A 20,606-nucleotide genomic window follows, 5' to 3' on the forward strand; every position below is an offset into this window, starting at 1 on the left:
ATGGCTGTGTGCTCCCGGAGCAACTTGCCAGGTGACTCCGCAGAGATTTCTGTCTATGCACATGTGAGAGCATGCCTCCTAACGCTGCCGAACTGTGGTGCTGGTGGTTACAATGCCTTTTCCATCCAGGAGGGCTTCACTATTCACTCAGTCTGGACTAGACACATTTCTCATCTACCGAGACCTGAAGGACGAGCGGATGCTGGTTGGGCACAGAGGGAGAGTCAATACCAGCTTGGCCGCACTCTGCTTGTGTAATTTCCTCTCCACTCACCTGGTTCCTCATCTGTACACATGAGGATTAATAATACTGAACCATCATGCTTATTGTAAGGATTTGAAATAATGCATGTAACATTTGCTGTACAGGGGCTTAATCAGTGATAGTGGTTGTTAATCAAAATTACATTAGTTCGTTTGGTTTTAACAGTAGTCTACTGTATCTAGGCAATGTTCCAGGATATTAGCATCGTTTTTCATTCTATATTCAATCAACTCTTTGTTGAGTTATAAATGAAACACTGCTCCATTTAAACTTCTAGCCTAACAGCCTGAAAACTAAAATCTATGCCCATGTTAAAATATGGACATTTTTTTTCATTATAAGTGAAGGGTTAAAGATTACGGGTCCTCTAATAGGTCATTCAAGGACTAAAATTCTGATATTTTATCATGAAACATGCTGTTTCTACTATTTCCTATGTTTTGCTTGGTTTTTAGATTCAGTGTTTTTATACTGCCCTGTGTGTGTTATGTTCTGAAATTACTATTATTATGCACTGTAATTGTGAAAGCTGAGCTAGAACATCAAGTACTAGTATTACAAGTTCTTTATTAAAAAACACACACACACAAAAAAAACCCCAAAGTACATCTTCCTTATAAGATTTATCAGCAAGGCCACTGGCTACACACATGACGACAGTGCTGAGTTCGGATAGAGCAGTTACTTCTCTGTGCCAAAGGCCTTCCACTGACTACCATGGTTTGGGGGTCACTGACAGGCTCCTTCTATAGGCCACCTGAGCACCCACAAAACAGAAGAATATTGAGCTAAATGTAGCTTTCATTGAGTTCACAGATGATGAAGACAAGGTACAGAGTTGGCTTGCCAGGGCTGAGTCAACACTTACAAGGACCTTTTCAATTATAACATCACATGATCTCTTTAAAGCAGTAAGGTACTACTTCAGGACAGCACTCAAGATGTTGCAACTAAGATTCAAGTCCCAGGCTCTGGCCGGTTGGCACAGTGGTAAAGTGTCGGCCTGGTATGTGGAAGTCCTGGGTTCAGTTCCCAGCCAGGGCACACAGGAGAAGTGCCCATCTGCTTCTCCACCCTTCCCCCTCTCCTTCCTCTTTGTCTCTCTCTTCCCCTCCCCCAGCCAAGGCTCCACTGAAGCAAAGTTGGCCCACGTGCTGAGGATGGCTCTATGGCCTCTGCCTCAGGTGCTAGAATGGCTCCAGTTACAATGGAGCAATGCCCCAGATGGGCAGAGCATCACCTCCTGGTGGGCTTGCTGGGTGGATCCTGGTCGGGCACATATAAGAGTTTCTCTGTCTCCTTGCTTCTCACTTCAGAAAAATACAAAAAAAAAAAAAAAAAGATTCCAGTCCCAATACCAGGTTGATCGCACAGTTTTCTTCCTTTCTAGGACTTAGGGATTCAGTGTCTCAACCCCAACTCTTTAAAACCCAGGGATAACCTTTGCTCCAAGGTCCATGAGAAAGCCAGACTCAGGTTTGAGCCCTTGCTTCCCTCACTCCAGTCACCGGGATATTCCTTGACCTGGTCGAGCCCTGCAGAAAGCCCTGATGAATTACAGAGACCTCAGTGTATATGTGTTACTATGGTTATGCCCCTCTTCACAAGTGTGATGTCGCTTCCTTTTGCCTTGTAGTCTGGGAGGAATGGTAAACCAGATATGGGCTGGGGGTGGTGGTATCTCATCTTTCCACTGTCAGTAGTGAAGGTTCTAGTTATAACCACCTAATGACATCAGGACCTTGGGAGAATTCGAGTTAAAAGAGGGATTTGGATTACATTATCCGAAGATTCCTTCTAATTTAAAAATTGTGTGGCCCCCAGTAGGGAAACTATTTCACTTTTCAAGGTCAAACAGACAAACATATGTATGATGCCTAATATATATTTTCATTAAGGGGAAAAAGCTTTTTTATGCTGTGCATATCCTCAAATGCCTGACCAAAAGAAAGCAATGGAAGTTAGAGCATGACGCTGAAACCCCAGTCCCCGGGACTCAGACTACCCGCCACCCGAACCGTCAGGAGCACAGCTGTGAATAGGAAGTGTGTACTTACAAGAAAACTCCGTTCACTCAGCTCCTAAGGAGGCGTAAGGCATTAGCCTCTATTCTTTTTCAGAGCAGTGAAGGTAACACGAGGGAAAGAGGTTAAAAATGTAGGTTCTCTTGGAGCAGACAGTTCATGGCTTAAAGGATTGTGGGACGGGAAGGACAATGTGAATGAAAGGGTGACAGAAACTAGTAAGCTGCTACTTCAGAACAATGGTCTCTTTACTTCCAGGCTCCCGACCCCCTACCTGACTTCACAGTAAATACTTGGGAGAGCATGGTAATTTCTTCAGGTCAATGGGATCAGGTTTGGGTTTTCAGACAATTATTGCTCACATTTAAAAATAGTAATGTACTGATTCCCAATGACTCAATCAATCCTTTCTCTGGCTGAAGTAAGCTCGGTGCTTAGGTAGGTGATTCATACTTTTCGGTCAGGAAGTCATTTATTACAAACCAAGTATCCCCCTGTTAACACCTTGTACTTCTTGCCATTGCATTCTTTCGTCCTCGGGGCCTCAGCTGCAACAGACAGTCTAGAAACTTCAGCCAGGTCCCCAGGAACACAGAATGATCTCTATTTGGTGGTTGAGAACTTGCACAGAGACTTCTCTTAAGAAATGTGGTCACTAAATCCATAGTTCATGGATTAAACTGACATTTAACAATCAACTGCTATATTATTTATTTGAGCCAGTTCCATGAAACAATATAAAACTCCCTTATAAATGGAATATATACATAGGGAAAATCTATTTTACCTTCATCCCTATAAAATTTTGTATTCATGAAATTATAAAATGCCAAGAGGCCTTTTAAAAGACTCTAATGTTAGCCCTTTGTCTTCTGAGTCAAAGAATGAAAAAAAAATGAATTAATTACTATTCTGAATCCTTAAGGATATATATTTCATTCTCTTGCCTCAAAAAGAAGACCAAATGAAATCTTTAAATGACCTGAATAAGAACAACTCACATTCAAGGTGCTGGTTCCATAGTCCGGGTTTGTATTTTATGACATTTGATACAACTTGAAAGCCTACCTCCACCTCTCTCCTTCTCCTTCTCCTTCTCCTCCTCCTCTTCCTTCAGCAGCTTGCCAATAGAATTATACCACTTGAACTGTGGATCAGGGATGCCATTAACACTACAATTAATCAAGGCACTATTCCCTTCCTTGACGATGATATGGTCAGTTCTGGCAATGATTACGGGCATGAAGCCCAAGACCACGTCAGTGCCATTTAAAGTGCTGTTAGTCACACTCTTTGCAGTCGCTAGAGTGGATACTAGGATTAAAAAGGGCACAGAAGGTAGAAAGCACACAGGCAGATAGCTCTTCAATCGATCCATCTTCTTTGCTTGCTCTGTAAGGCAACAGAGACAGTTTGCCAATGGAATCGTCTACCGGACAGCAGGCTGTTCAGAGCAGGCCATGGGACCAACCTGTCCTGGATCCATAGAGTTGGTTCTTGATTAAGAACCTGGTAAAACAAACAAACCATACATACATACATATTAGCATCCATACTTCAACAATATTAGTATTTATAAAATGTTATAAACCCAGCTAAAATACAAATCTACATAACTTTTAGACAACACACAAATTCCGATGTTCCAAATGTTGTTACATTTTCCACAGAAATCATAACAAATAATTTTGTTATTTTTTTCTTATTGAAACATATAGCTATCAGTAGGAACAAATATATATTTCTTATGTTCAATTTATCACATTACTTCAAATAGTCCTAAAACTGCTTCAGGCTTCTTTTATTTAGCATGACAAGGTCTCTCCGCCCCACCCCCTTTCTTCACTGTGGCTGACCTGACTGCTCTCCTGGGGTGTACCTGAACCAGTTTTCTTCCAGTGAGAACACCTTCCTGTTCCGGTGGCCACAGCTCTGCCAGCCTGGGGAAGGGCTCCACCAGAATCAGTCTGGCATTCTCCTAAGTCCCCACAACAGTTTCCAGAACACTCTTTCGCTTCCATGCAACTGCCCCTGCTCTTTTGAGCTTCATGCCCTCCACCTCTCTGTTTCATGTAACTGTCATCTGTTGACTCCTGATCACTCACTGGATTCTCTTGTTTCTTTATCTGCCTCCCAGGTGCTGGGTGAACGTCAGTATGTATGCAGTGACATGGGTGGGTGTACTTCCATGTTCAAAGATCTAACCTTCACCTATATCTCTATCTTCTGTTTCACACACTAATTGTAAGGCCACACTCTAGACCTTTATGTGCCCAAATTCTAGATTCTAAAGTGATTCTAAAGTTCTAAATAACTTTTTTTCTTTTTTTTTTTTGTGTGTGACAGAGACAGAGAGAGGGATAGATAGGGACAGACAGGAAGTGAGAGAGATGAGCAGCATCAATTCTTCATTGCGGCACCTTAGTTGTTCATTGATTGCTTTCTCATACATGCCTTGACCGGAGGGCTACAGCAGACTGAATGACCCCTTGCTCAAGCCAGTGACCTTGGGCTCCAGCTGGTGAGTCTTGCGCAATCCAGTTGAGTCCGCGCTCAACCTGGCAACCTCAGGGTTTCGAACCTGGGTCCTCCACATCCTAGGCAACACTCTATCCACTACGCCACCACCTGGTCAGGCCTAAATAACTGTCTTTAATTGCACCCTACTTTCCTCCAGATCTCTTACTGCTACTGCTATCACTGGACTTCCTATTTTTCTCAGTCTCTATTTCCCTCCCCACCCTCTAATTCTATCTCAGTCTAGACCCAACCCCTCATATCCTCATTCACTGTTCTCTGCCCCCGTGACTCTGCCAGCATATCATGGTGATGAGACTAATCACCTGTCCTGGCTCCTACACTCAGGAGGCTGGAGCTCTACTGGAGAGAACTGTACAGCCATGTTATGGCCAGATTAAAGAAACTATCTCAAACCCTAGCCAGCTCTTTGATGACATTTGGCAGTCTGGTTACTGGGGTTTGGTTGGTTTGGCATCTGCTTTTCACAATGCTTGGAGAGCTTCAGTTTTCAAATCAAGCACCTTAGCCCAGTGCGGTTCCTACCGTTCTCAAAAAACACCCTTCTCCTACTATGACTTGTTGGCATGAATTCCCACTGTCTTTTAAAACTCACTCTATGGCTCCACACTGCTCCTCCTAACTTCTCTCAGTATTTTTTACTGGTTCATCGTCTTCCCAGTCCTTGAAAGTTAGCGAACCCCTAGATCCTCACCACGGGCCCTCCTCTTTTTACCCACAGCTCTTCCTCAAGTTCCGTTCCTACGCCTTTACTACCACCTCCAACCTAGTAACTCTCAAATCCATGTTCTCATTCCTGACACATTTCTAGGTTTCAGATTTATATTACTGTCTGTTGGACAGCTCTGCCAGAATGTGCTGAATGTAACTCAAAATGAACATTCCCAGACCAAACTCATCTGTGAAACATGCTACATTTCTTGGGTTCCTTATTTCAGATCAAGGCAGCACCATCTACCCAGGTATGCATGGATATTAATCCTCAACTTGACTGGTGCCCACACACCCTCCAAACGTCAGTAATTACATGCTGTTGATTCTACCTCTTAAATGCTGCCGGGATTGTTCCATCCTTTCCGTCTCCTCTGAGAGAGCCTTAGTTCAGGCCTCCCTATCATCTCACCAGAAAAGGGTGGGCGCCTTCTACAGGACCTGCCTTCAATCTTTGCCAAGTCCCCAGTCCAATTCCTATAACCATTCTACAGCAAAATCATATGGTGCCATTCTTTACTTAGCAACCTTCAATGTTTCTGCACTAATTACAGAATCTGAATTCCTTACCCTTTTTATTCACTCAAAAAATAAGTAGTGAACACCTACTTTAGGCAGATACTATTCTAGTCTTAGAGATATCAGAGTAGAGAAGACAGATTTTTCCTGCTATGTGGAGATTATATTCTCATGGCGAAAAGCAGACAATAAATACCATGTAAATAAGAATTTTAATTACTGATGCGTGGTTTGAAAAACACTCTGTGATGCACTCAAGTGATGGGTTAGGCAATCTGGAGAGCTTCACTGAGGAGGCAGCCCCTGATCTGGGTGCTTTAGGAATCAGCCACACCTAAAGCTGGGAGAAGAGCTTCCAGGAAGGAGGAACATCAGAGGTGACAAGCTGGGTCAGACAGGTAGGCCCAGATCACCTAGGGTACTGCAGGACAAGAGTAAGGAGTTTGGGTTTCATCTAACATTCATTGAAATCTTCCAAAGAATATAATTTATTTTTTAAAATCAACTCTCCTGTAATATAATTTACCAATAATAAATGTATACCCATTTTGGATATACATCTTAATGGGTTTTGACAATCTACATACCCATGTAACTACCATGATAAATAAGATGTAGGACATCTCTATCACTACCAAAAGGTCCCTCGTGTTCCTTCCTACTTGTAGTTTTTATAGTGATCCATTCCCATTATTTTTGTGTATGGCATGAGGTATGGATTGAAGTTCATTCCCTTCTCCCTAAATATCCACTTGTTTCAGCACCGTTTGAAAAAAGACTATCCTTCCTACAACGGGTTATTTTGCTTTCTTGCCAAAAAAACTTAAGTCTATTTCTAAATTCCTTATTCTGTTCCACTATTGATTATGTCTATCCTTATTCCAGTACCGCACTGACCATACTGTCTGCCTCATTTACCCTGGTATCTGCAGGGTCTGAAGTTGTCCCTGACACTTTCGAAGCTCAGTGAATTGCTGAATGAGAAAATCTCTCTCCAAAGGCAGAAATTATTGTTCCAATCCTGCAGACAATAAAACTGAAGAGGTTGGTGGAAGAGGGAGTGATAAGTAGCTTCAGACCATAGATTAATTCATTGGGAAAGACAAGAGTTTCTTAGTGTCATAGACTTCCACACTCCCCCCTAGATTAGAGTGCCTTCCTGCCCCAGGAAGGCCAGCACATTACTCCACCCTCAGGAATCATGTGGCCAAGGCAGATAGCACAGGCTCCAAGGGCATGACAGATACCCTGCTATGACTTTGTAAATGTTTCTCTTTACTTGGCCAAACGTGTGGTGTCCTTTTAACAGGGAAGTTGTAAATGTGATCTATTCAATACAGATGATTGTTAAGCGCATGGCCTCAGGATTTAAATAGACCAGGTCAGGATTCTGGATCTGACTACCGCTACTGGCTGTTTTTTTCTGGCCAAGTACTTACTAAGTGCAGGACAATTATAATGATCCATGACCAAATATACATTAAGCATTTACATACTGCTCAGCTCAATAAACAAGAATTATCAACATAGTGTATGAAGCACCCTTTATTGAAATTATGCTTCTCAAGTTGATTTTTATGTTATCCTTCAAATAGTATAATTTAAAAGACACACCTTGTTTTGGGTTTTGTTTAATACATTATTGACTGTCATCCTACCACCAGAAATAATTACAAATTTGATTTTCGCACTGGGTCCTTTAGTGGGGACTCAAACCTGAAAATGCATGAGTTGCCCTGCTAGGCAGAGGCTGCAGTGGGCAGTAGCTGGGGTCAGTCATCTGGGACTCTCTGGTGCCCAAGTCAGAGCCAAGGCCCAACTAAACACCTTGGGAGAGAATGAGAGACAAGACAAAGGTAGCGGATAGGTCTAATAAATACGTGTAGTAAATATACTGTAGCATTTTTTTTCACAGTTAAGGAGAATGCAACACATGCAAAGATAACGGAGTTTTACAATGCATAGCTCAAGAGCCATTTGCAAACTAAGGCCAGCCACACTGGTGTTCTACTTTCAGACACATTGTGCTAGCAAGAATCAAGAGAAGCCGGTACTTCCTTGCTGTTCTAGTGTATTTTAATAATATCAGTAGGAGCTCTGGGCTAGAAACATAGTAACTGTTCAGAAGCTGCATCTACCCCCTTAGAGACCTTGAGATGTAGAAAGGTTTTCACCCCCATGCAGGAATGTGCGTTTGCAAACTCCTTTTTCCCTACCCCCATTCTTTCTCATCCTTTCTCATTTTGAAAAATGACTAGGATATAGAAAACATACTGTGTAATTTATAGGTTGTTTGTATCAAAGCACTTTTATTCTACAACTCTACTGTGAACATTCATTTTTGAAAATCAAGCATTAAATTACCAGTAATAAATGAATCATTTTTAGTAAGACTCCACTATATCTCACACCATACCCTTTTCAGTTCATGTTATTTTTTTTTAGGTATTTATTATGTGCTAGGCACATTGCCAGAGGTTTGGGGGAGGGGTTCTGGGTCCTACAAAGCTCAGTTATAGGCTATGGCCACTTACAGTCTAACAGGGAGGGAGGAAGGGAGGGAGAGGGAGAGAGGGCTCAGTATGTTCTGCAGGTGGTAGAACCTTTGAGGCGGGTAGGTTGAAGGAGCGCCGGCTGGTCTGGGTGACCCTTACCCAGCATCCATTCCCAATTCCACCTTCCCCTTCTCGCGAATCCCATAGCTCAGAGGCCTTCTAATCTGCATGGCACTGGCAGCTGGCATCAAACTTCGGATACTCCTGCCCTGGAACACGGGCTTGCACTTGCTGACTCAGCTCTGTCCTGAGGAGTCATCTCCATTACAAGGATAGTTCCTTGACTTAGAATTTCCTCAATACTGGGTGGCCACAGGCACGCTCCTGCCCTCGCTGTGAGAGGCCACACTCCATGTGGAATCTGATGGCAACTGTTGATGAGTACAAGTCACAGCGAGTTACCGGAGGAACACAAAGACATCATGTCACTTTGGACATTGGGGAAATACTCCTCAAATGAACTTTGTTCAGCTTGTCAGGTTTCACAGACCGCATTATGAAAAGTTCAGTTAATAAGATTGTGTAACATCGTGAAAGACATTTTAACCACTGCAGAATAAACTACAAGTACTATAACCCAGCAGCTTAAAAATGGAGTCCTTCAGAATGCAGGAACAAAGGCCACAGCTTCCAAAACAAGGGTTTAACAGAAGCAACAATGGACAAATTGTTAAGCTTCACGTGTTTGCTCATGGCCTTTGGCAAAACTTTTACAGAACATTGCTCTAAGTAAAACAAAAGAGAGAATATTTAGCAAGCATCAAATGTCCTTTCTTTAGCTTTATCCCTTCCTTCCCTCATAACAATTGTATTTTATCTAAAAATGTTTAATAATATGTTTTGTTGAGTCTTACTTTTTTTGGTTTGCTTCACTGGTAATAAAACATTGATCATGTATTTCTGGAGTTGGGAGGAAAGAGCCTGCTGTTCAAGGGTGTTTTGAACTAAATGAATATACATTATTGTTTTCTCTTGGCAGTGTTCATGCTGGCATTTTCCCATCAACTGGGATGGGTAATTTTGTAGTTACACAACTGGATTTTGTCACAACATCTCATCGACTGAGAGTTACCATACATAAACGACGCCACAACCACAAGGCTGCCTTTTAGTTTAAGACATTCCTGCTAGGGTTCTACTCATGAACAGGAGGGGAAATCCCAACTTCATGTGAAATAGAGAGAGGCACTAACTTACTTATTATATCATAAATGCTAACTTCTCAAAACTGGTAGCTGGCAGAGACCATTTTAGTTACAGAAGTATTTCTGCAACTTCCTTTCCCATGAATCATAAATGATGAAAAATATACACACCAGTTTATTTTTATAAAAAGCATTTTGAATGATTTCCTTTTGTAATTTTTAAGAAAAATTTACCAACATTTTCACTAGCCCATTCTTTCAAGATGAACATATCTTGAGTTTTGAGGTAGTTAAGATGATGTTGAATGTGGACTGTGGGGACCCAAAGTCAAAGGCCAAGAAATGCACAGGAGAAGAACGCTCCTAGAGTGGTGACCGCAGTCTAGAATCAAATCACTTCAGTGCTGGATCAGCAAAGTGTGATCTCAGTGCCCGAAGTCATCTTACAGAAAGAGATTCTCTCCTAGCCATGTTCAAGAATCAATTTGTGCAGAGATTCTTTTTTTTAAAGTGAGAGATGGGGAGACAGAGACAGACTTCTGCATGCACCCCTATAGAGATCCACCTGGCAGGCCCCTACCAGGTGATGCTCTGCCCATCTGGGCCATAGCTCTGATGCTCAGCAACTGACCTATTTTAGTGCCTGAGGCCAGGCCATTGAGCCAACTTTAGGACCTGTGGTGAACTAACTTGAACCATTCAAGCCATGGCTGCAGGAGGGAAGTGAGAGAGAGAGAGAGAGAAACAAGAGGGGAGGTGTGGAGAAGCAGATGGTTGCTTCTCCTGTGTGCCCTGATTGGAAATCGAACCCAGGACTTGCACACGCTGGGCCCATACTCTACCACTGAGCCAACTGGCCAGGGCCTGTGCAGAGAATCTTGATGCCTCTAACCACACAAATGTAATTCCTGACTTAGGTGGCAAATATGATCATTACAAGAAAATATGGAAAAGCATCATTTTTACTTTTTGAGCATCCAGACAGATCAATTCTATCCAAATCAATACACATTAACAAAGAAACTTCCCAGTGCCGGGGGTGAGGAGCACAAAGGTAAGGCATAGTCATCCAAGAATTGAGGAGGGGAAGAGAGAAAAGTACAACAGTCATAAAAGTGTGATAACGGCCTCATCAGAGAGGTGCCAAGTTTCCATCACGGCACAGGAGAGAAAATCCAAGTGGTCTAGGGTCCAGGAAGAACTTTCTAGAAGAAAGTAACCATTTAGTTTAATTATGAAGGGGTTCACCAAGTAGGCTAGGGAAGAGAAGCTAACCCAAAAGGAAGAAGAGCGTATTAAAAAAAATGATGCTTAGAGAGAACGTGGCACGACTGGGGAAATGTACGTAACTGGGCACCGCCAGGGGAGTGCAGAGGGAGGGGGTGGACGGGGGCACGGGACGAAACACCAAGTACCGGCGCACCCACAGGTTTCGAAAGGAGGTAGTGGCACGGCCAGTTTTGTGCTCAGAAAGATCACCTTGCTCATAATGTGGCTGACGGTGTAGGGAGGGCTAAGCAGCCCATTACAACATCCGGGAAGGGGAGAAAGCAGGGCCTGAACTAAAAGCAGTGGGCAGGAAAGAGGAAGGCAGACCCAAGAGAGACACGGCAGTGAGAACGTACAGGACTGAAGGACGGACTGACGCCAGAGCAGGTTAAAGTAACAGCAGCCCTCCCAAGCCAGACGGCCGACGGCGATCCCACGGCTCTCTCAGAGAACGTGTGTCTCGTGTCAAGAACCAATGCCTGGCACTGCCAGCAGAATCCACACAGATACATGAATTTCAGCTAACAACTCCCTTGGGCAGCATGGCACACTCGCTGCTGTGCTCGGATGAGGGCCTGTCTGCTGGCAGTGGCCAAACGGAGCCCCTCGTGGCTCCTGCCTGGTCCACTCACCTCGCCTCCCAGCTTCACGCTCTCCGCTCCTCTCTCTCTCTCTCTGAGATCCCCCAGCTAATGGAAGGTACCGTGATGACAAGCAGCAGCAGTGACTCTTAAATGCATGAGCTGTCACAGATTGAGAGCTATATGGCAGGAGGCATATCATGGGAAGAATTAGGACTTGTCTTATGAAAGTAGTCCCTCCCTAGGAGCAAGAAGAGATTAACCCTTTGAGTAGTACGAACCTTCATGTCCGTCCTCGTGCCGTCTGACCAAGCAGAGTCTGATTGTTCAAAATTTTTATTTAAAACTGTGTGAGGCAAATTAAAAAAAAAGACAAATGTACGTTCTTCTTGTTTCCATAAATTGGTTATCAAACAAACATGATTTTAAGATAATAAAACTGGAACTGGAACTAATTTCATTTTCTGAAAAAAACTCACTACTCAAAGGGTTAAGGCAGGGGTCCCCAAACTACGGCCCGTGGGCCACATGCGGCCCCCTGAGGTCATTTATCTGGCCCCCGCCACACTTCTGGAAGGGGCACCTCTTTCATTGGTGGTCAGCATCCATATCCTGTGCTCCTGGAGTACTGTATGTAGCAGCGTCGCTCACGTACAGTACTACTTCCGGTGACGCGGGATGCACGCGTCCCGGCTCCGGAAGCGCGTCATATCACTTGTTACAGCTAGCAGTGACAAATATGGAACCGGACATTGACCATCTCATTAGCCAAAAGCAGGCCCATAGTTTCCATTGAAATACTAGTCAGTTTGTTGATTTAAATTTACTTATTCTTGCGGTAGAGCGTCGGCCTAACGTGCGGAGGACCCGGGTTCGATTCCCGGCCAGGGCACACAGGAGAAGCGCCCATTTGCTTCTCCACCCCTCCTCCACGCCTTCCTCTCTCTCTCTCTCTCTTCCCCTCCCGCAGCCAAGGCTCCATTGGAGCAAAGATGGCCCGGGCGCTGGGGATGGCTCTGTGGCCTCTGCCTCAGGCACTAGAGTGGCTCTGGTCGCAACATGGTGACGCCCAGGATGGGCAGAGCATCGCCCCCTGGTGGGCAGAGCGTCGCCCCATGGTGGGCGTGCCGGGTGGATCTCGGTCGGGCGCATGCGGGAGTCTGTCTGACTGTCTCTCCCTGTTTCCAGCTTCAGAAAAATGCAAAAAAAAAAAAAAAAAAAAATTTACTTATTCTTTATTTTAAATATTGTATTTGTCCCGTTTTGTTTTTTTACTTTAAAATAAGATATATGCAGTGTGCAGTGTTCATAGTTTTTTTTTATAGTCTGGCCCTCCAACAGTCTTGAGGGACAGTGAACTGGCCCCCTGTGTAAAAAGTTTGGGGACCCCTAGGTTAAGGGAAGGTGACCTCATGGCATTCTTGAGACACTCTTTGTTTAACTGCGATATTAGGATGGTTTCCAACAACTTAATGGGCAGAATAAAATGTATATACCCTGACTTGCTGGACTGTTGTGAATGACCACCAGACGAGCTCTTTTAGGCTCACTGAATAATTTAGAAAGAGCTAGAACAAAAGGTCTCATTCTGCTCTATCAACTACATTGACGTGAAATCATGTAAAGAATTTTATGCTGTTATTATTTTTTTGATACACAAATGGAACATACTTTTTAAAAACAGGTCTGTTTTGAGTCGTTTTTCAAACCTAAAAATGAATGACAGGCCCAGATATCATCTTTGTAGTACTTAGTTTTTGATGGTGCAAAATAAGTTAGAAAACCATTCTTGGCTCTCCAATATGTTTTTTTCCATGTGGTATGTTTTTCTGATTAAAAGTTAGAATGATATAAAATAAAGCTCTCAGAAATAGCATCACTTTTTAAAGGAGAAAGAGAATATGATATTCAAGGCTTCCTCCTCAGATAAAATGATTATCATTACACAAGATCAAAACAGGTCTATCATAGATACCTGTTTACAGAACTAGAATTTTAGATCTGGAAAAAGCTGGATGTCTCTTCACAGAGGTGCTTCTTTCTACATTAGAAAGGAAGGCCCGGGGAACAGAAGCGAAGACCCAGAGTCACACCGTTTAGTGGCTTACAGCCAGGATCAACAGCTCGTGCCCAGGCTGGGTCTGATATCACATTAAAATCTCTTGCCATGTAGGCAATATTTAAGTTGTTCTAGCAGTTGAGACATGCAATGAGGGCTATTTTAATCACAGGTATATCTTTTAGAAGAGTTTATTGATGTTTTAGTGTGTATTTTTTTGGATTCTTACCTTTTTGAGTTTACTGGGGTGATACCAGCTAATAAAATTACATAGGTTTCAGGTGTGCAATTCTGTAACACATCATCTGCTTATTGTACTGTGTTCACCACCCCAAGTCAAGTCTCCTCCATCACCAATTATCTCCCCTTTACTCTCTTCTACCTCCCCCTACTCTTTTCCTCTTGTAATCACCACACTGTTGTGTCCATGAGTGTTTTTTTTTTTTTCCTTTGCTTATTTTTGGGCCCAATTAGTGTAAATCCTTAGTTGATCAGAGAGTTGTTTCCTCAGAAATCTGATGGTCCGGGGAATACACCAAACCTGGGAACTGAATACAAATGGACAGATGCACGGGTGGATGGTGCCTATCTGTTGCCCAAGCCAATCCCCCAAACACATTATGATGCTGAGAAGTGGGTTAGCGGGCTATCTTGGCATTTTTCTTTAACCTTTGATACCATCATGATCAGATTCTACAGTTGGATTCGAGCTGGTTCAGGAGCATCTCTAGCTGTTTCTGTCTTGCTCTGCCAGTTTCTACCACTAGATAGTTTTTCCAGCATTTCCCCAGACCCTTTAAAAAAGATGTCCTTTCAAAACATTCTCTCAATTCAGTTGGAGTGTGTGTGTGTGTGTGTGTGTGTGTGTGTGTGTGTGTATACACACTCACACATACATACACAGAGATTACAATTTTCCTTATAGTCCAATTAATTTCTGTTACCTGCTAACCTATGGCACTACTTCTACAAACTTTCATTTCTTCTTGTGTTAATTTCATCGCAAGCCCATTTCCTGAGAAGATCTGAGGTATTTAGTACATGAATGCCTATGTCCAGAGTGAAGCCAGACAGGAGTTGATGGATACCTGGAAGCTGGTGCACCGCAACGAGTCCGCACCCTCCTCTGGCCTGGAAAGACGGCCAGAGAAGCCCGTGCAACAGGGGGCTGTGGTACTAAGGTGCTGGCCCCTCGCTGCCTGTCTGCAAGTCCAGGTGGGCCAGCGGTCTGCCCGGATGGAGGAAGCAAACGCATTCTCCATGCAGCCTGCAGAACTCCCTGGTCTATAAATGAGAGAATATTCTTAGCATTCTCTCCTATATCTGACTCATGGCCTGAAGCAACTGTGAGTTTACATTTTCTTGTGGATTCTGGCATGCTTTGTATACCCTTAAGGCCTAGATAGTGAAAATGCCTTTCTCAATTCTCCCATTTCATTATACACAGATGGCTTCCCAACTGGCCAAATACAGTTTACTTGTCTGGAACTGGGAGAGCTGTTCTTCATAGAAACAATCTTATCAAGGTTGGTTATTTTGTGTTGGGACCACTCATGGTGAAGCTATTTAACTCATTATTGAGTGTGAAGGAGACTATTAATAAGTGCCTAACTAAGAGAGAGAGTAACAATAGGAGTACATCCTGTGTTCCAGCTGCCAGCCACTGTGAAGAGGACCTCCTACAGGTCTCCCTGTGGCCGGGGAGCTGCGATCAGGATTAGGATGGAATTAGGCGCCTGAGATATAAAATGGGATGGGTCCTGAGGTTAAGATTAAGAACAGAAATTTGGTGGAGAGGTATGAAGAGAGGGCCAGTTTAGTCTTTTAGAATTAAGACCCACAGACTGGGAGGGACACACTAGCCCCTTCCTCAGTGTGGCCATTTGCCAGTCGATGACGTCTGACAGATCCCTCCGCACCACAGACCCCTCTGAGCCCTCCCAGATCTATCATTCTGCGACCACAACAGCCAGGGCTGTGACTGGAGCTGGAGAAGGAACGAAATGGCGAGCTGAGGGGAGAAAAAGGAACAAGCAATGGGGTTGTCCGTGTACAAATGAAGATCCATTCCACTGCAGGGATTTCAGCCAGGGCAAAGTAGTGTGATTGCCAGGGCATTTGTGACTTGCTGGATGGCAGCTTGTACACCTTGCGGTACAACGGAACTTGTTCTCCATAGAAAATTTGCCTTCTTGTGTGATCCTGGCATCGTGGACAATATGATGAGGGAGAAAACAGACTCAAGCTCCAAAGTCTTTGGACCCCTCCCCATCCATGACCCCCAGCTGTCCTCAGCGGGCTGCAGAGGTGGTCAGCTCTGACCGCTGTAGGTTTACTTTAAGGTAGGCAGGGTAGGCCGGCTGGGAGGCTGCCAGACAGGGATGCTCCTCACGGCCAAGGGGTACAGGCTTCTCCCTTCAACCCCACTCTTGGGGCAGCTCAGTACAAGGACTGAACCTTGCTGCTCTTACCTTGCTACCTGGACTAATAGTGATCACCTGAGCAACTGTGGCCATGCCACTGACCCAACCTTCTCTCTTCAGGCCAAGGACCACCAGCTATGTAAATCTGTGCTGTACCGCTGAGGGGCTGATGACTATCACTACCCTCCTCTGGGGCCTGGAGATCTTCATTTCACGTGATAATTCACTACAGAGTGGTCTTGTGTCTGCTCCTGCAACATGGGGTATAATTTTTATCAGGAAGCATCCCCAATAACAAAACGTGGTTGGCGCTCAAACAGTTGTTGACAGTGCTAGGTGCCAGGCATTCATTACCTTTTCTTTGTTTTTTTTTTTTAACTGCGCATGGGGAATACTTCAAAGAAAATTAAAATAAAACATTAATACTCTTTAGTTATTACAAGGTACATTTGCAGGGGTTCCTCATGCAAGGGTAGAAGCTAGAGAAGGCCTTTCCATGGCCTCTGTATTTGGTCCCTGGCTGCCTCGCAGTCTTCCTTTCTGACTCCCCGCCAGCCACACTGTGCTCTGCTCATCCCGGAATTGGCCACGTGCACTGGAACTCTTGCACTTCCAGGTCCTTCGATCTGGAAACAGTTCCCTGGGTCCTGATAAGACTCACTTCCACTCTTCCTTTCTGACTCTCAGACCCCTGCTCGAATGTCCCCTCATCAGCAGGCCCTCCCTCATCATCTTACATAAAATAGTGCCCCCCCCCCCCTGCTGTCCACCTCCACCCTGCTCCTTCCTTCATAACATTAACTACTGTAAAGCCAGTAGTCATGGCTGCCACTATCACAGCAGCCTGGCCCATGCAGGTTCACATTGGATTCGGACAGTCGGCAAAGAATCAACGGAGCCAAAAACTGATGAGCCATAGTCTTTAATCCTAGCTTGTACCTGGCGGGCAAGCAAAAAACACACACTGGGCTCCAAAACCCACTCACATTCAGTGCTCACAAAGCTACTGACTTATCCGAGTTTCCTAGAATCAAAGGTTTCTAGCTCACCAGACTTATTCACCTCTGTTCCCCATCTCCTTCCTTCTCCCTGTACAAACTCTGCACAAACTGGCTTCTCACTCAACACTCTGCCATCTTGGCTGCTTCTCCTGGCCTCCTCCACATGGCCTCTTTCTGCTCTCCTCTCTGCTCTCTCCTCTAATAATAATCTCAGGAACCAAGAGAGCAAGCTCCTGTTCTGCCCCTATTTTATAGTGTAGAAATCCAAACCTTTAATCCAATATACAAAATAGGGAAGTCTCTAATACAATCACTTATCTGGGGCATAATGGGATTGTACCACCCCACATCAAAAAGGGTGGGAAAGGCTTAATCCCAAAACCAAGCCCCAGGCTCCAAGGATCCTGCCTGCCCACAGCTCACAGAGACACACATTAATATCACCTGGGCAATGGCTTCCACGTGGGCAGTGCCATCTTTAACAAAGTGAGCATAATACATTTTATCTGCCCAACAACTACCATCTGTGTGTGCGCGTGCGTGTGTGCGTGCGTGTGTATCTGCTCCTCTTAAGGGACAAGCTCCCAGAGGGCTGGGCTTCTGTTGTGGACATTGGCCACTGTTGTAGCCCCCACACCTAAAAACATGCTTCGTGGGTAGTCAAGCAACTGAATGTCTGCTTGGTGCATTTACATTATTTCTCTGCCCTTTCGTTTACACATATTAGTAACTTACTGGGCAGTTACATTTGCCCTGCATTTCCAACAAAGTCCACCCTTTTCTTTTTTTTTTTTAGAAGTTCTAGTTAAATATATCTACTCTTTATCACAAAACTAAAATATCCACAAAGATGTCTTTAAAAGTCAGCCTTTGGAAACACATCCCTTCTTAACGAGATGAGAGGCTGTGGTGCTCCGAGCATGGCCCTGGCAGCAGACGTCAAGGGACCGTGGAAGGAGGCTGAGGGGATGTGGTCTGTTGGAGGGCCTGGGATGTCCTCTGAGATGAGTGAGTTTTGGCAACTGTTGGTCAAGTTTGTAAATACGATGTATATGTTTGCTCGCTTATAGTTTGCATTGGGTGTGGGGGACAGGCTGTAAGCTGGCAAGGTCCTTATAGCCTAAGGCTTAGTTTTAAGACTAAGCCTTTCCCACCCTTTTAATTCTAAAATCTTTTCGAAACTAAGCTTTCCCCACATCCTTGACCGTTGCATGATGTGGGGTGATGCACTCTCATGAGGAATCCCATTTATGCCTCAGATAAGTGGCTATGTACCAGAGACTTCCTTATTTGTATATTGGCTTAAAGACTTTAATTTTCTACACTATAAAATGGAGCAGACTGGGGGGCTCGTGCTTGCTTGGTTCCTGAAATTAGCATTGCAGAGGAGAAGCAGCCACGATGGCGGAATGCTGAAGGAGAAGCCAGTTTGTGCAGAATTTGTGCAAAGAGAAGGAGATGGGGAACAGAGGTGAATAAGGCTGATAAGGTAGAAACCTTTGATTCTAGGAAACTCGGATAAGTCAGTGGCTCTGGAGGCCCTGAATGGAAAGGGAAGTGTTTTTCCACTGTGTGTATTTCTTGCCCGCTGGGTGTGAACTAAGATTAAAGGTAATGGCCCACCAGTTCTTGGCTCCGTTGTTTCATTACCGTCTGTCCAAAGCAAACGCGAACCTGCACGGGCCAGGTGGCTGTGATGGTGGCCTTGACTACTGGCCCTACAGGGACTAATTTCTATGCCTGTGTACAGTTCAGAACAAGTTGTCAAGTTGCTGTAAGATATGCCACTCTGTTAGGCAGGAAGAACCTCTGGCCTTCCCCCTTACTGCCTAGAAGAATGTAAGACAGAGGACCTGCTCCAGGAAGGGAACTACATCATAGATAACTCTAGTTTCATCAGATCTAGGTGTGGTGGACAGGGAGGAACCTAGCAAAGCCCACTTCATCGAAGCCCTCCCTGTGTCGTGGATTCAAGAGAGCCCAACAAATGCTTGCTTACTAAACATTTAACTCTTTTCATCTCCTGTGAATGGCTTAACTCCTTTTAAAGTCCTAGACCCCTACTTTACCCTCCTTAGTCCAGAGGACATCTATATCTAATTTTCCCTTACTGTCTCTGGAATTTTCATGCTTGTATGAATTTCCCATGTGCATGTGTATTTTTTTGTGGTCAATTATGTTTTCCCCTTTTTATTGAATTTATTGGGGTCACACTGGTTAACAAAATTATACAGGTTTCAGGTGCACAATTCTATAACACATCATCTGTACACTATTGTGTGTTCACCACCCCAAGTCAAGTCTCCATCCATCACCATTTATCTCTCCTGTACTCTCATCCACCCCCCCCCCCTTCCCTCAGGTAATCACCACAGTGTTGTCCCTGTCCAAGAGTTTTTTTCTTTTTTGTTTGTTGGTCAAATAAGTTTTTAAATATGACATATATGTTTGCTTACCTTGGGTGTGGGAGACAGGCTGTAAACTGGCAAAGTTATTATAATCTAAGGCTTAGTTTTAAAACTAAGCTTTTGCCCGCACCCTTGACTGTTGCATGATGTGGGGTGGAATGAGGAATGTGTTGCATTATGAGGAATCTCATTTATGCCTCAGATAAGTGACTTTGTATCAGAGACTTCTCTATTTTGTATATTGGATTAAAGGTTTTGATTTCTACACTATAAAATGGGGACAGACCAGGGGCACGCTCTCTCGGTTCCTGCTATCACCATTGCAGGGGCCTCCCTGATCCCTTGCCCTCCAGGAGAAAAGCAGGTTTTCTGCTTTTCCCTTGGCTTCTCTTGTGGCTTGCCTGTCTTGGTGAGACTCCAATAACCAGAATGGCCCACCATCCTCCGACTCCACCATTTCTTTACCGTCTGCCCGAATCCAATGGGAACCTGCATGTGAATGGACACGATGGCGGCTTCTGGCCATACATTGTTCAATCCCTCCATCCCCCACCCCCAAAGCTGTTAGCCTGCTCTCTCTGAGTATTTTCCTTGGTTAGTTCATTTAGTTTCTTAGATTGCACACATAAGTGAAATCACATGATTGTTGTCTTTCTCTGATTGGTTTATTTCACTTAGCATAAGGCTCTCCAAGTCCATCCATGCTGTTGCAAAAGGTAAAATTTTCTTCTTTATAGCCAAGAAGTGTTCTATCCCTGTGTACACTGTTAAAAGTTTTGTTTTTCTCCTGTTAACATGCCTTATGTCATTTTAATTATTTAACCAGCCAGAAGAACTAACAGAGAAGGAAAGGGGAAAGTTTTCCTATCCCCATCTCCTGAAATACACACATCTTCTTACAGATGAAATGAAAAGCAACTGCCTGCCTGATTTAGATTTCAAAATGTCAGAACCAATCTTCACTCCTTGTCCCTTTGGTTGTCTCACTAAGGCCATTCAGAGCTGCAGTGCAGAAGTGGGTCACTCGAGGCTCTCACCTTTACCGGAGTAAAACTTCATCTATTTGAAAAAATATGCTCTGTAACTGGAGAGGGTAGTTTAAAAAAAC

The 20,606-nt window shown here is 44.1% G+C and overlaps 1 protein-coding gene across 4 annotated transcripts in view; it reads right to left on the bottom strand.

The window, feature by feature from the left end:
* MFAP3L (microfibril associated protein 3 like) overlaps positions 1–20,606 on the bottom strand; it is a 47,000-nt gene that overhangs the window by 17,144 nt on the left and 9,250 nt on the right. Inside the window, exons 1-2 of one of the 4 annotated variants that reach the window (XM_066387892.1) lie at positions 3,364–3,496; positions 2,323–2,452 (exon numbers count right to left, since the gene is read on the bottom strand). Coding sequence is in view for 2 of the 4 variants with exons in the window: in XM_066387889.1 (XP_066243986.1) it covers positions 3,358–3,667 (310 nt within the window). In the remaining 2 variants the exon portion in view is untranslated. Of the gene's footprint in view, positions 1–2,322; positions 2,453–3,290; positions 3,799–20,606 lie in introns of those variants that run through there. The other 3 variants (XM_066387890.1, XM_066387889.1, XM_066387891.1) reach the window with 3 other exon arrangements.

This window comes from Saccopteryx leptura, chromosome 1 (assembly GCF_036850995.1).
Source record: "Saccopteryx leptura isolate mSacLep1 chromosome 1, mSacLep1_pri_phased_curated, whole genome shotgun sequence".
Classification (NCBI taxonomy): Eukaryota; Metazoa; Chordata; class Mammalia; order Chiroptera; family Emballonuridae; genus Saccopteryx; species Saccopteryx leptura.